Source organism: Nicotiana tomentosiformis, chromosome 8, assembly GCF_000390325.3.
Source record: "Nicotiana tomentosiformis chromosome 8, ASM39032v3, whole genome shotgun sequence".
In the NCBI taxonomy this organism is placed as follows: Eukaryota; Viridiplantae; Streptophyta; class Magnoliopsida; order Solanales; family Solanaceae; genus Nicotiana; species Nicotiana tomentosiformis.
The window spans coordinates 21,561,414-21,577,258 of record NC_090819.1 but is presented as its reverse complement, the minus strand read 5'-3'; the positions used below and the strand labels follow the sequence as shown (position 1 = coordinate 21,577,258).

The window sequence follows — 15,845 nt, the reverse complement described above, 5'->3', positions numbered from 1 at the left end:
GTGTTCTAGTATTCCTTTTATGGCTTTGATTTGGTCGGGGTTGATCTCGATGCCTCTTTGTGATACTAGGAAGCCCAAGAATTTTCCTGAGGTCACGCCGAATGCACATTTTTCAGGATTCAGCTTCATCTCATACCGCCTGAGTATATTGAAGGCTTCTTTTAGGTGGTCGATATAATCTTCTTTCCTTTTGGATTTGACTAACATATCGTCTATGTAGACCTCTATGGTCTTTCCGAGGTGGTCTTTGAACATTTTGGTCACCAACCTTTGGTACGTCGCCCCTACGTTTTTCAGTCCGAAAGGCATCACTTTGTAGCAGTACGTTCCTTGGTGGGTGATGAAGGTGGTCTTCTCCTGGTCCTCCTCTTCCATGAGGATCTGATTATAGCCCAAGTAGGCATCCAAAAAGCTAAGCAATTCGTGCCCGGTCATTGCGTCAATAAGCTAGTCGATATGAGGTAGCGTGAATGAATCTTTTGGGCATGCTTTTGTTTAAATCAATAAAGTCTATGCACATCTGCCACTTTCCGTTCTTCTTTTTCACCATGACCACGTTGGCGACCCATTGAGGGTATTTTGATTCCCTGATGGAGCCATTTTCTAGCAATATTTTGACCTCCTCGTGGACTGCATCATTTATTGCGAATTTGAACATCCGCCTAACCTGCCTTACCGGGGGGTAGAATAGGTCGACGTTTAACTTGTGTGCCGCGACTTCCTTCGGGATACTTGGCATGTCTGCATGGGAAAAAGCAAACAAGTCTGCGTTATTAGTTAAGAATTGACGGAATTTACCTAGTTTCAGAAGCTTGCATCCGATGTAGGCTTTCTTACTGTGGTCGTTATCATCAATTTGGACGGGGTTGAGGTCCTCTACGGTTGATCCTGTGGCCTCTATTGTTTCGGGATCTCTGATGATGCCCGCTCTTTCGTCACAGATCGACCTCGACCCTGCTAATTACTATGCATCTTTTGTTTTGCCCTTCATTTATTGGGTATACGTGTAATCTTGGGCGATGCGATAGCATTCTCGGGATGTGCGCTGCTCGCCTCCTATGCTGAAAACCCCCCATGGGGTAGGGAATTTGATAACTTGGTACAGGCTGGAGGGGATGGCCTTCATGGCATGTATCTAGGGTCGACCTATTATGGCGTTGTATGCCATATCCTGGTCCATGATGTGCAATATGGTTTCCAGGGTGACGCTGCCGGCTAGGATGGGGAGCGTGATTTCTCCGGACGTTTGTTCAACTGCATTGTTAAAACTTGTTAGTGTGATACAGCGTGACACTATTTTATCCTTGAGTTTTATTTGTGCAAGTACTCGATGGTGGATAATGGACGCGCCGCTCCCATCGTCCACCATAATGCGTCTTACATCCGTGTCTAGAATTCTTAAAATAATAACAAGGGCATCATAGTGAGGGAAAACCAAACCGTGGGTTTCTGACTTATCGAAGATGATACTTTCTTCGAGCTCGTCATACCGTTCATGAGTGATCAACCGTTTGAGCTTGTAGATTGTGGTGAATTTTACGTTGTTGATCGAGGAGTCATTGCCGCCTCCGATGATCATTTGAATGGTGTGAGTCGGTGAAGGTAGTTTCGGCGGTCCCTGATGTTGTTCACATCCTCGGGCAAAGTTGGTTCTCCCTCGGTCGCTCAGCAATTCTTTGAGGTGTCCTTGGTGAAGCATGTTCACGACCTCCTGACTTAGAGCGATGCAATCCTCGATTTTGTGACCTCGCTCTTGATGGAATTCGCAGAGGGAGTTTGACTTCCTGGTGCTTGGGTCTGACCTCATCTTTTGTGGCCATTTCACTTTTGGTCCGAGCTTCTCCAACTCCTAGACTATTTCTGAAGGTGAGACACAAAAATTGTGAGCAGATAGTAAAGGGGGCATACCTTTCTCGTTCCGGCGAGTCCCCGTCCTTGGCCTAGATGGGCCTTCTTCGTGGCGGGAGGGGGGCATGATGGCGCTCCTGATATATGGCTGATGCCTTTCTCGGTTGGGTCGTGGAGCTGCTAGATCCCTCCTGGCATCGTTTCTTCGATCTTTTCTAGATTCGGCCTGTATCGAGGTCAACCGATGGGTTGGCCCATTCAGGTCGTCTTCGTCGGCACGGACTTCCGTACAATAGGCGTTGTGTATTTTATCCCAAGTTGTTGGGGATATTTCATGAGCCGGCTTAATAATTTTCTCATCGCCCTCGAACCATTCATGTTCAGTCCGTTTTGGAAAGCTGCTACAACCATGCCTTCTGATACATTTGGCAAGGTCATCCTCACTCGGTTGAATCGAGCGAGGAAGTCCCTCAGTCCCTCTCTAGGTGATTGTTTGATAGCAAATATATCGTTCACTCTTGCCTCCGCCTTTTTAGCCTCGGCATGGGCCGTTACGAACTTGTCGGCCATCTCTTCGAATATTTTGTTGGAGTGCGCGGGCAGCTGTGAATACCAAGTTAATGCTCCTCCGGTCAGGGTTTCACCGAACTTCTTCAACAAGATGGAAGACACATGTTCCTTGGCGAGATCGTTGCCCTTTACCGCAGTGACATAGTGAGTCACATGGTCTTCGGGGTCGGTCGTACCGTCGTATATTTTCTGGTAAGGCGACATCTTGAAGGTCTTGGGTATGGCATGTGGGCGGCTTCATCACTATAGGGTTTCTCAAAGAACCGACCGGCATCTCTTTTTGGCAAGAGTTTTGGGGCACCCGGTATTTTGTCGACTCTTGGTGCTCTCTCATTTGGTCTCGCAACACTTTGTTTTCATTTTCCATTTCTTCCATCTTCCTTTGAATAGCTGCGAGGGTGTCGTCACTTGCATTATTAGCATTGTGAGTGATACCTGTTACTGGAGGGGGAGGGCCATGCTACTCGGCCGTTGCTGGTATAATGCAAATCTTTGCATTTTATCTGGTTGCCTCTTGGGCGGGCTTGTCGAGGATGCTGGTCAGCGTGTTTGTCCACCAAGCCTCAAGTAGTTTTTTCACTGCTGGTCAGTGTGTTTGATCGCGCGGATTTTATGTATTGACATATTTAGCACGAGAATTGTCCATGCGGTTGTGATAGAGATATGGGAACAAGGTGCCGTGAGAATGTGAAAGGGGGCTGAGACCCATATTTTTATGATTATGATATAAGATATTTATTTGAAAGAGATTTATATTTGAAGGACTTGTTTAATTAGTTGTACTTGTATTTTTTATCCGTCTGAGTAATAATTATTATTTTCTTGCTGCCTTGCTATTTACATCACTAGTTGATTATGGTTGTTATCGCTGCTATTTATTTTTTATTATTTTTGTATACTATATTGCACAGGTTATTAGACTAGTGAGTGTCTTGACTGTACCTCGTCACTACTCCACCGAGGTTAGTCTTGATACTTATTGGGGACCGACTGTGGTGTACTCATACTACACTTCTATACATTTTTGTGCAGAGCCAGGTAATTTGGAGTCAGTTGATCGCTAGCTAGCAGTATGGATATTGCTGTGGAGACTCAAGGTAAACCTGTTGCTGCGTTCGCAGGCTTCGGAGTCACCTTCTGATATTGTACTTGTACTGTTTTATCTCTACTTCAAACAGTTGTATTTATAGGCTTTCTAGTAACTCAGTAGAGCTTATTACTTGTACTACAGGGTTTTGAGGTTGTAAGTATTGTATAGAAATTTCTACTTCACATTTGTCAGTCGTTATTTAAAATTGTTATTATTTCGGTAAACGTTAGGCTTACCTAGTCCCTAAGACTAGGTACCATCACGACATCCTACGGAGGGAGATTTGGGTCGTGACATTGTTGTTTTATTTTGATCATTAATAAAAACACCACTAGGCAACAACCTATTGGTATATTTGGAAAAATAAAAAAAGAGTTAAAATCTGGACAAAAATATCCTAACTAAAATACGGAAAGTTCCAGCATAAAAATTACTTTTCATAAAAAATTCAGATTTTATCTTTCATAAAAAAAAAGTGGCTAAATTTTAATTTCTTTTGAAACTGTGGCTATTTTTCAATTACCAATTATAAATCAGGTCATTTCTGGATTTTTTCAGAAATTAAATGTACCACTCATCCCTAAAGATCAAACCCACCCATAAGATTTAACTCACCCAGATCCAAACTCGAATTTAATAACAAATCATACACCCGAACTCTTTCCTTTTTTTTAAATGAGTTTTATTCTTCTTGTATCTTTTTATTATGCAAATTAGGATTTAATATCCGATGAACTCCAACACCATTAAAATATCGCAAACTACACCAAAACAAGAGTATTCGAATTCAACTGGAATCCAAAAAACCAATTCTTGATGCTAAGAACTGAGATATTCTCTAAAGATTAAGGCTGAAAATTTTCAAACACATAGATGATTAATATGAAAAGCTAGTGTGTACTGCATGGAACGCACAACCAAAAAATATACACCTAGAACTTTTGTTGTACTCAGTTAAATGCAGCACAAAATATCAAAAAAAAAAATTAATAATAATAATAACTACAGGAAACTTACATAAAGCACATCCTAATTATCGATAGAGAACAAGAAAAACACTACAAATAACAAATAATTTTCTTTATAAAAAGTAAATAAAAAAACCCCACAGGACAAAATTTATGTTTTAGCAGGAAAGAGTTGGTATCTGAAAAATTCTTTTGACAATTCAAAAATTAAAACAGTAAAAGTTTTAACTACTAGGTGTCATATCAAATAACCAAGTAAATAACTTTTTTGAACTAATGATTTTTTGCTAGCGTTTGGATATAGATTTGATTGAAGAAAGATCACTACTAGAAAACTCGCAAAACCGGTCCACAAAATACCGACCGAAATCGGTTGAAAAATAAGTAAATTGGTCGCAAAAGTAAACGAAAATATTTCTCACAACGGAAATAGTGGTCCCACAATAAAGATATAAAAATTTCGACCGATTATTGACCAAGACCTGGTCATATTTTTTAATTAAAATGTTTCAAATATACCGACCGAAATCGGTCGGTATATTTGAAACTATTCTGTCTCACCCAAGGCAATTGATTTTTTAATATAATAAAATTTATATATATATATATATATATATATATATATATATATATATATATATAATTTACAAACCAAAATAAGTTTTAATTAAATTTTTTCGATCGAATTCGGTCGGTATTTCAATTTTAAAATATTAATTTAATGAAAATACCTACCGAAGTCGGTCGGTTTTAGTCAACTTATATAAATAGCTTTTAAATAAATAATATTTAATAGTTAATTGTATATATATATATATATATATATATATATATATATATATATATATATATATATATATATATATATATATATATATATATGTGTGTGTGTGTGTGTGTGTGTGTGTGTGTGTGTATATATATTTGTACAGGGTATTTAATTGATTTAACATCCTAAATTGTAATATTAAAAATTTAATTAATTTTGTAATTATACACACACACACACACACACACACACACACACACACACACATATATATATATATATATATGCGTGCACATACATAATCTTGAATGTTTTATTCTCGATCACCTTATTACTACTTTGCTGGGATACTTCATCAGTGGATCAATTAAAAATTCAATTATATTCGATTAAAACTTACTATAACACATTTAAAATCAAAGTGTATAGTTCTATAAGATGTAGTGCTATATTAATATTTAAGGTTTAGCAACAACAACATGTGAATATAGCATTAATATATATACATATATTGTTGTTGCTACAACTTAAGTGTTAATATAGCCTATATTAATACTTAAGTCTTAGCAACAACAACATATGTATACATATTAATATTATATTAATATATGCTATATTCATATAGCTTATATAAGTGGCTTCGTATCGATAAAAGATCTGTTATATAAGTAGAGAAGGATAAAGGTCAAGCCAATATCCATATTGATGCTATATTAACATATGCTATATAAATATATGCTATATTCATATGTAGTTATTGCTAAAACTTAAGTATTAATATAGCTTATATATATACTTATTAATACTTAAGTTGTAGTAACAACATATGTAGACATATTAATGCTATATTAACATATGCTATATTAATATAAGTATACATATGTTCTTGTTGCTAAAACTTAAGTATTAAGATAGCACTACATCTTATAGAACTATACACTTTGTTTTTAAATTTGTTATAGTAAGTTTTAATCGAATATAATAGAATTTTTAATTGATCCACTGATGAAGTATCCGAGCAAAGTACTAATAAGGTGATCGAGAATAAAACATTCAAGATTTTTTTTTTTTGGTGTGTGTGTATAGATGTGTGTGTGTGTGTGTATATAAATATAAAATTAATTAAATATTAAATAGTGCCTATAATTTGGATGTTAAATCAATTAAATATTATGTACAATTTATGCAATTCGGGCGTACTGACGGCCTTAGTAAATTAAATATATTACAATTTAGGATGTTAAATTAATTAAATATTATGTACATATATGTATATATACATACACAATAATTTTAAAAAAAAAACACACACACACACACACACACACATATATATATATATATATATATATATATATATATATATATATATATATATATATATATTAAATATTATTTATTTAAAAGCTATTTATATAAATTGACTAAAACCGACCGACTTCGGTCAGTATCTTCATTAAATTAATATTTTAAAAAATTTAAAATTGAAATATCAACCGAATTCGGTCGAAAATGTGAGGTCAAATGGTCAAAACTCCACTTAAATATACTGACCGGAAAACTTTTAATTAGGCTGCGAGAAACGGGTTTCTCTTCCATTTTTCTCTTTTCTCTTTCTCTCATTCTTTCTTCCACATCCGCCAACCCTTCCCAAATCCCACCTAAATCAACTCATCACTCCCTTCTCACCCAAAATCAACCCCCCCTCCCCCCAAACTCCGTCTCTCCCCATTCTCCATTGGTCCCACCTTTGCCGCCCTACCACTGCTCCAAAATCATACTCTTCTCCTCTCTTTGAAGGTTAGTTATCTATATTTGTTAATTTTAGTTATTTAAATTCTTTCAATTGTATAAACTAGGGTTTACAATTTGGGATTTTGGGATTATTTCAATTGATTATAATTCTTTAGATTTATGGTTTACTCTAATTGATTTTGTTTATGATATCATGTAAGGTACTTGCTTAATTAGCTAATTTTTATTTTTTTTTATTTTTATTGCTCATGATTTAAGGCTTATTAAACTATGATTTAGGGCATATTAAATTATGATTTAGAGTTTATTAATTATGATTAATAGTAAGTGAGTTAGTCTAATTGAATGGGCTAACTAATTAAATGTTATAAACTAGAGTTTACAATTTGGGATTTTTGGATTATTTCAATTGATTATAATTCTTTAAATTTAAGGTTTACTCTAATTGATTTATTTATGATATCATGTAAGGTACTTATTTAGTTAGCTAATTTTTATTTTTTTTATTTTTATTGCTCATGATTTAGGGCTTATTAAACTATGATTTAGGATATATTAAATTATGATTTAGGGTTTATTAATTATGATTAATAGTAAGTGAGTTAATATAATTGAATGGGTTAACTAATTAAATATTATAAATTAGGGTTTATAATTTAGAATTTTGGGATTATTTCAATTGATTATAATTCTTTAGATTTAAGGTTTACTCTAATTGATTTTGTTTATGATATCATGTAAGATACTTGCTTAATTAGCTAATTTTAATTTTTTTAAATTTTATTGCTCATGATTTAGGGCTTATTAAACTATGATTTAGGGTATATTAAATTATGATTTAGTTTTTATTAATTATGATTAATAGCAAGTGAGTTATTCTAATTGAATGGGTTAACTAATTAAATATTCTAGCGAGTCTAATTATGTTTAATGGTAGGGTTAGAACAATATTGTATTCAAATTAATATGTACTCAAATTATTTAAATGTTGTACGTTGTAACTAAAGTTTATTATGTAACTTAATTCTATAAATTAATTTGAATTATGATTAATATAACATGTAACTTATTTGTTCTTTATGTAGATGGAATATCGTAGTTGGATGTATAATAGGAATTATCCTAATCATCGATTTTTGAGGGAGGAATTTATAGAAGGGGTTAAGGAATTTATTTGGCATGCAATGTCACTTGAACCGTTTTGGATTGGAGGTGCTTTCCCGATTTCGGATGCAAGGTCAGCTAGTCAATCTTCTTGCTAGTGGTGCTTTTCCGATTCCCCGATCTTGTGAGCCTTCCCCAGATGCTAATCCTTCGAACCATGCCGACGATGAATGCTATAGTAGTGGAGATGAAGATGATGTAGTACAAAACATTCATTGAATGATGTTTGAACTTTTAACTTGTGAAACGTTTTATTGTTGGGTATGATATTTTGTTAATATAGTTTAGTGGAGATGGAGATGGAGATGGTGATAATGTTTTGTTAATATAATTTTGATAGTTGTTATTGTTGTTCTTGTTGTTGTTACTGTTGTTATTGTTGTTGTTATTGTTGTTATTGGTTGAATGGCAGCAATGTAATGCTGCCATTATAGGTGATTGGTTGTTGGCAGGTGGTGCAGCTATAAAACAGTTGTTTTCTGCCAAACAATTACCCAAAAAATCGACTGACTTCGGTCAGAATTTTTTATTTTAAATTTTAATTATTTAAATTATACCGACTGATTTCGGTCGGAATTAAAAAATTTAAATAAAAATGAATAATTATATATTTTAACAATACCGACCGATTTCGGTCGGAATTGAATAAATTTTTAAAAAATGAATAATTAAATTTTCGACTGAATTCGGTCGCTAATTTAAAAATAATTAAAAAATATTTTTAACAATATCGACCATATTCGATCGGTAAAATTAATTTGTGTCAGACAACTTGGTCAAACTGCGTTGACAGTTACCGACTGACTTCGGTCTGAAAATAGCGACTGAATTCGGTCGCTCCCCGTTTGCGACCATTATTTTATCGACCAATTAAAAACGGTCAAAAATCGGTCGGTTTCAGGATTTCGACCGATTTCGGTCGATTTTTCTGAATGCTTTTTGTTAGTTTTTTTTAGTAGTGACAAGAAAGGAGGATTACATAATAATGACAAATTAGATAGTTTACTCTAAAATCTTAAAAGCTTGATTTGATTAGCATTAATATAGCAGAATATAGAATTGATTAGCCATTTTCTAAATAAAACAGAGGCAAAGAGACAAATCACCGCAGTGACTGTGACTATAATCTGTACAAAAAATGGAAAAAGTTGTTGACGTATGGTAGGTGGCCTGAAAACGCTCTATCACTTTGTTTGAGTAGGTACAAAAATCCCAAGCTAACATGTCCAATCCAACTCTGAAAAGAGCTGACATTGTACATTATGCTATAGAATCCGAGGCAATCCAGTACCCAAAACAACTTTGCATATTTCTATTAAAGAAAAAGGCCAAATATATCTCAATACCATTAAAAATAGTTTATATTTATTTTTCATTATACTTTTCGTTTAAATTTATTTCTACTACCAGTAAAGTAATCAAAATTATCGCTATTTCTAACAGCGATCCACGGTGACAAATTAAATCCCACATGGTCTGACATTTTGGGTGAGGTGGACGCCATGTGGCATGCCACCTCACCAATCATATTTTGGATGGGTAGGGTGAAGTGGCAATATGATTGGAGTGGTGAGGTGGCATGCCACATGTTGTCCACCTCACCCAAAATGTCAGACCATGTGGGATTTAATTTGCTATGGTGGATCTCCGTTAGAAATAAGGGGTATTTTTGATTAGTTTGCTGACAATAAGGATAAATTTAGACGGAAAGTATAACATAAGGTAAATGTAAACTATTTTTAATAGTACAGGGATAAATTTGAACATTTTTTCTTTTATCAAACAAACAAGAAATTAAATAAAAAGCGAATACCAATATAGATAGTGATGAAAAGGTAAGCGCCCTTTTATTTTTAATTAGAAATTAGAAATCTTGAAGTAAGTCTTGGATATGCAATCACCATTGTTTGGGAGTGATTTACCCCCAATGGACCTTCTAGGCTCAAATTCAAATTTAGTCAAATTTTAATAGAGCATAATCGGTCTAACCACTACCTTGTAGAACTTATCTTAAGTCTCAAAGGCACATTCTTATCGCACAAGATATCGGAAGCGAGCCTTCATTTCATCCACCCTACTCTGATACGATGTGTAACATTCTCATCAATCTCCCCATCATTCTGAATTATAAACCCAAGGTACCTGAAACTCTCTCTCCCGGGAATGACTTGCATATCAAGCCTCACATCTCCATCCGCTTCCTGGGTAACACCGCTGAACTTGCACTCCAAGTATTCGGTCTTGGTCATGTTCAACTTGAAACCTTTAGACTCAAGGGTATGTCTCCAGACCTCCAGCCTCTCGTTAACAACAGCCCGCGTCTCATCAATCAGAACTATGTCATCTGCAAATAACATGCACCAAAGCACCTCCCCTTGAATGTGCCGCGTCAATGCATCCATTGCCAAGAAAAATAAAAACGGCTAAGTGCTGACCCCTGATGCAACTCCATCTCACATTACATTTGTATGTTACTAATCCTTACATAACTATCATATAACTAATTCCCGCATAATTAATTTTTACATAACTAATTACTATATAATTAATCCTTGCATAACTAAACACTACATAACTAATTCCTATATAATTAATCCCTATATTACTAATACATACATGAGTCTAACCAGTCTTAACAATCGCATCCCAAAAATCAACCACTCTCGTGACCACATGCAATAGCAATGTCTTAGTGGTTGCCTCCACACTCCACTGTTATCTCTGTATTAAGTACCTAAATTGATGTAAATGTGATGTGTCTGCTTTTTTCCTGTGAACAAACCATCAAGACATAAAAAGCATTGTCCTTTCATTTTCCTCTTTTTCCAAGTAAACATTTTCAGTTCTCTTCTCCATCTTCAAACTAATTAATAAACCCATGGCAGCAAAGCCAATTAGTTCCGCACCAAAATTTCCTCTTTTTGCCATGAAATCACCTCAACATTCAGGCATACTTACACCACCACTTCACACTTTAGCTTCTGTTCCTTTTAAATGGGAAGAAAAACCAGGCAAACCTAAGCCCTGCACTGACCTAATAACTTTACCAAATTCCATTTTCAATGAGCCCAAATGCTTAGAGCCTCCTCCTAGATTTTACTTGGAAAATACCAAAATACCCTCCCCTACTACTGTACTTGATGGACCTTATAACATAAAATCCAAATGCAGAAATGTTGATGGGAGAGGGCAACTTGGTACTTTGGTTCTTTACAAGAGTAATAAGGTGCGTAGAAGAAGAGGAAATTGGTGGCAGCGGTATTTAAAACGTAAGGAAACAAGTGTGGATTCAACAGATTGTGGGAGTGGCAGTGATGAATGTGGACGTCATTTCAGTTCTGTGAAAATGGATAGACTTAGAAGAAATGGAACCTTCTCTAGCCTCACTCAGTCTAGGCCTCACATCTGGGTAAGTTTTTACAACTCCAATGTTTAGAATTCGTTTTGTTTAGCTGATTGAAAATTACTGACAAGCAGTAAGTATTGAAGAGTTAGAGCTAAATTTTTTAATAAATACCCTCTCTGTTTCAATTTCATGAGATAATTTGATTCTTACAAAGTGTAAGAAAGAAAAAAAAAATTATGGTGCTAAAAACTTAAGGAATAAAAACTTTGTGGGCCATGTTATTTATGCGGCTACAAAAAATTTTTATTAAGAGTAAAATGCGTAAATGAGAAGTTTAAAATTAAATTATTTAAAAATATAGAAATATATTATTTTTAAAATTTAAGTACCTCATCTAAATTGAAACGAATGAGTAATCATTATATGTAGCCAAGTTGATTGAATATGGAGTTTAAGAATAAAAAAAATAATTTAAAACTTATAATCCTAAATTTGCCATGAGATTTCTACGACTGTAAAAGTATTTTATGAGGATAAATTAAAAGTTAAAAGTTATATTATTTTGAAATATGAAAGGATATTACCCCATAAAATGGATTGATAACAGTTATGCTTGGCATTAAAGTTCTACTTTCTTAGTTTCAATTTATGTAAACCTATTTGATTGGGTAGTGAATTTAAGTAGGGGTGGGCTTAATACCGACCGAACCAAAAACATCGACCGAACCGTAAACTTCGGTTCATTCGGTTTTGGTTTTTCGGCTTATTCGTTGGGTTTGAGGTTTATGTTTTCTATAATTTCGGTGTTCGGTTCCGTGCTCGGTTTCGCAACATCGGTTTTCGGTTAAACCGAAAAATTAAATTTTTTTAATATGGGTCCTAACCTTTGGGCTCCTCTTAAGTTGTCTAGCCCAACTTTTTATATATATTTACTTATAAAATTTGAAGCCCAAACTCAAATAAAGTGCCACATTCTAAAAATTATCCCTTTTTATTTGCCAATGCATCTTTCATCTTTGTTTGCTTGCGCATACCTGCTAAAATTTTATATTTGGTGATGTCTTTTTTAAGGTTTCAAACTAGATGCATGGCAACACGAGATGAGCTAAGTATTTTCTTTTTTAACACTCCATTAAAAATAAGTGATCATCGTTAGACAAATTTTATTGAACTTTCCAGAGTTAATTTGGATTATGGCTTGGGAAATTGGTATGATTTGGGATTTCGGATGCTGAAGTGTTCAAGGGGTTTGGTTTTGTCGTTGTGAACTACGGCATAAAAGGAGATTGACAAATAAATTTTGTTTTATTTGAGGCTTGCTGAATTTGCACGGGGATATATGAGATAGTTATATTGTAAGTAATATTTATCAAATAAATTTATATTTTCTATATCAACTAAATGATTTGGCTAATTACTCCCTCCGTTTCAATTTATGTAAACCCGTTTGACTGAGCACGGAGTTTAAGAAAAAATGAAGACTTTTGAAATTTGTGGTCCTAAACAATTCAAAAAGGGGTCTAGAGTATTTGTGTGGTTATAAAAGCTTCTCATTAAGTGTAGAATTATAAGTTTAAGCAAAATTGTTTCCAAATTTAGAAAGGGGTCATTCTTTTTGGAACATACCAAAAAGGAAATAGGTTCACATAAACTGGAACGGAGGTAGTATATTATAAGTATCGCGTTTTCGAGTTTTAGTTGCTCTAAAAAATGAAATTAGTCATATTTTTTAGTAGAAAAAGTCCGATTTAAAAGCTCAATGTGACAAGACCAAACCGACTGAATTGAACCGAAAATCGACCGAACCGAATTAGTAAAAACCGAAGTAATCGAACTAATTTTGGTTCGGTTATTGATGCACCAAATAGAAAATCGAAAACCGAACAAAACGAATCGAACTTCATGAAAACCGAACCGAACCGACCGACGCCCACCCCTAAATTTAAGGAAGAGCAACACGGTGGGGGTTTGGGCCTGGGGTCGAGGTCGGGGGTTGGGATGGATTGGGGAGTGAAGGTGGGGGTGGGAAGGTTAGAAAGAGAGTTTTGGAAAATAATTTCCCTTCGCTTGGTAAGGAAGTCATTTTTCTTCAATTGGAGTAAAATGAATTCGTAAGGAAAATATTTAAGCCACCAAATATAAAAGTTCATACCAAACACACCATTATGTTTTTTTTTTTATTTTAGCGATGCACCCATTATTTAAAAATTTTAGATCCGCCTCCGGAGAGAAGTTCAGAAAATGTTTCGCTTTATATGTAGATTTCTGTTCTATTTGTGGATTGCTCTCACTTTAAACACTGAGAAATTAATGAGTAACAAATAGGCTCATAATTAGAAAGTGAAGTATGTAACTAGATATGATTAGTGTAAAAGCATGATGTGTACTTCAAGGTGCAAGACAAAAAAGCTTAATAATTGGGTTTGTTGTAGTTGAAGACGACAGTGTGGTTATTGCACGACTACTTCTCTTTTGGCAATTAAGATCCCGTTTGGATATAAGATTTTTTTTTAAACAATATTTGGTTAACAAAATCTTACTCCCTCAGTTTCAATTTATGTGAACCTGTTTGACTGGATACGAAATTTAAGAGAAAATAAGACTTTTTGAATTTGTGGTCCTAAACAAGTCAAAAAAGGGTCCAGAATATTTGTGTGGTTATAAAAGTTTCTCATTAAGGGTAGAATTGAAAGTTTAAACTATATTATTTCTAAATTTAGAACGAGGTCATTCTTTTTGAAATGCACCAAAAATGAAATAGATTCACATAAACTGGAACAGAAGGAGTATAATTTTTCCAATCTCACTTGAAAATGCATTTTCAAATTTGAAATTTTCAATTGAAAATGGGAAGGTTGCTAGTGTTTAGTTGCAAAATATGTTGAAACAAAGACATCCAAATATATTGCAAAAACTATAACCAAACACAACTTCATCTTCAATTCAAATTTTAGTGAAATTCCAAATTTGAATTTTTTTTTTGGAATTCATGTCCAAACGCCTACGCATGAACATTTCTCCCTCTTACTTATCTTATTATTTTGGTGTTTCTATACAGAATAAAATAACCGTAGTCATATTAATCTTGGATCTAATTTGCATTTTCTTATTCTGCTATCAAACATTCAGCACAACACTATTTTTTGAATTGTAACTTGGAGCAATAGTAAAGTTATTTCCATGTGATCTATAGGTCACGAGTTCGAGCAGTGGAAATAGCCACTAATGCATGCATTAGGGTAGGCTGTCAATATATCACACGGGAATGCCCGTTTGAATATGTTATCTCGGGATACTTTGTGCACCAGACTGCCCTTACTACTTCAGTAAATCATTTGTGTGCTATCATTAGCTTTGATCATTATGCCCCGGCTATTGTTCCATTCGCATTTAGAGAACTTCAGTCCTCTATAAACCTTGTCAAAGTTCAGTTAAAGAACATATTCTTAATCTGTAATTGTTCAGTTCCCTTTTTCTTCGTTTTGGTTCTTTTAAAATTCATTAATGTCCAAAATTTACAGGCTTCCATATACGAGGGTTTCAAGCAGGTCATACCGTGGAAGAACAAAAAATCAAAGAAAGAAGTGCTCATTGTATAAGAGTCCAACATGAGCTGCTCTATTAATCAAATCAAGAGTAACTGACTGCCTTATCTAGTGGTATTCTAAAAGTACTCGTCATATATGTAATGGAATTACGTTTTCCTCCTGAGATGTAATATACAATCTTTAGCTTTAATTGCACCTAAAACGTACTATAAATTTGGTGTGTGCGGTATGACTTTCTATTAGCCAATGTGATCTCTCGTTCAGTTTGTAGTTTACATGTAGGTCATTGCTCCCGTAGCATACATGAGAAGTATGTGAAGCTGACAATTCGCCAAATGCACAAATTGTCTTTCAAAGTTGAGGTGTTTGGCCAAATTTTTAGAAGGAAAAAAGTAAGTAGTTTTTCAGAAATAGAAAAAATACCTTCTCTCTAAAATTATTTTTTTGAAAATCTTTTTTGACAAAAATATACTTAAAAATATTTTTTTAAAAGTTTGGTCAAATACTAATGTACTGAAAAGTGTTTTTTAACTTAGTTAATCAAAAACAAATTGTTTCTCACCAAAAGTATTTTTTTGAAAAACACATTCTCAAAATAAGCTGATTTTAGAAGCTTAGCAAACATGAGAATAAAGTTTCTTTTCAACTTCCTCACAACCTCCTCTCTAGAAGAAAAGAAAAGAATGAATGACAAAAAAAACTAGGCGATTTTGTTTTTATCTACCGAAATTTAAGTAGGCAAAATTATTTGGTACGTGTAACTCGTGAGAAATATATAGCAGATTAA

The 15,845-nt window shown here is 34.2% G+C and overlaps 2 protein-coding genes across 2 annotated transcripts; one reads left to right on the top strand and one right to left on the bottom strand.

The window, feature by feature from the left end:
• Positions 1-10,224: 10,224 nt before the first annotated feature.
• On the bottom strand, positions 10,225-10,566 carry LOC138897163 (uncharacterized). Its single transcript, XM_070183121.1, has one exon. The coding sequence runs from the start codon at positions 10,564-10,566 to the stop codon at positions 10,225-10,227; it is 342 nt and encodes a 113-aa protein (XP_070039222.1).
• Positions 10,567-11,042: 476 nt separating this feature from the next.
• On the top strand, positions 11,043-15,109 carry LOC104111513 (uncharacterized protein At4g00950-like). Its single transcript, XM_009621226.4, has 2 exons — positions 11,043-11,573; positions 15,032-15,109. Exons 1-2 carry the CDS (start codon positions 11,043-11,045, stop codon positions 15,107-15,109), a joined length of 609 nt encoding a protein of 202 aa, XP_009619521.1.
• The last annotated feature ends 736 nt before the right edge of the window (positions 15,110-15,845 follow it).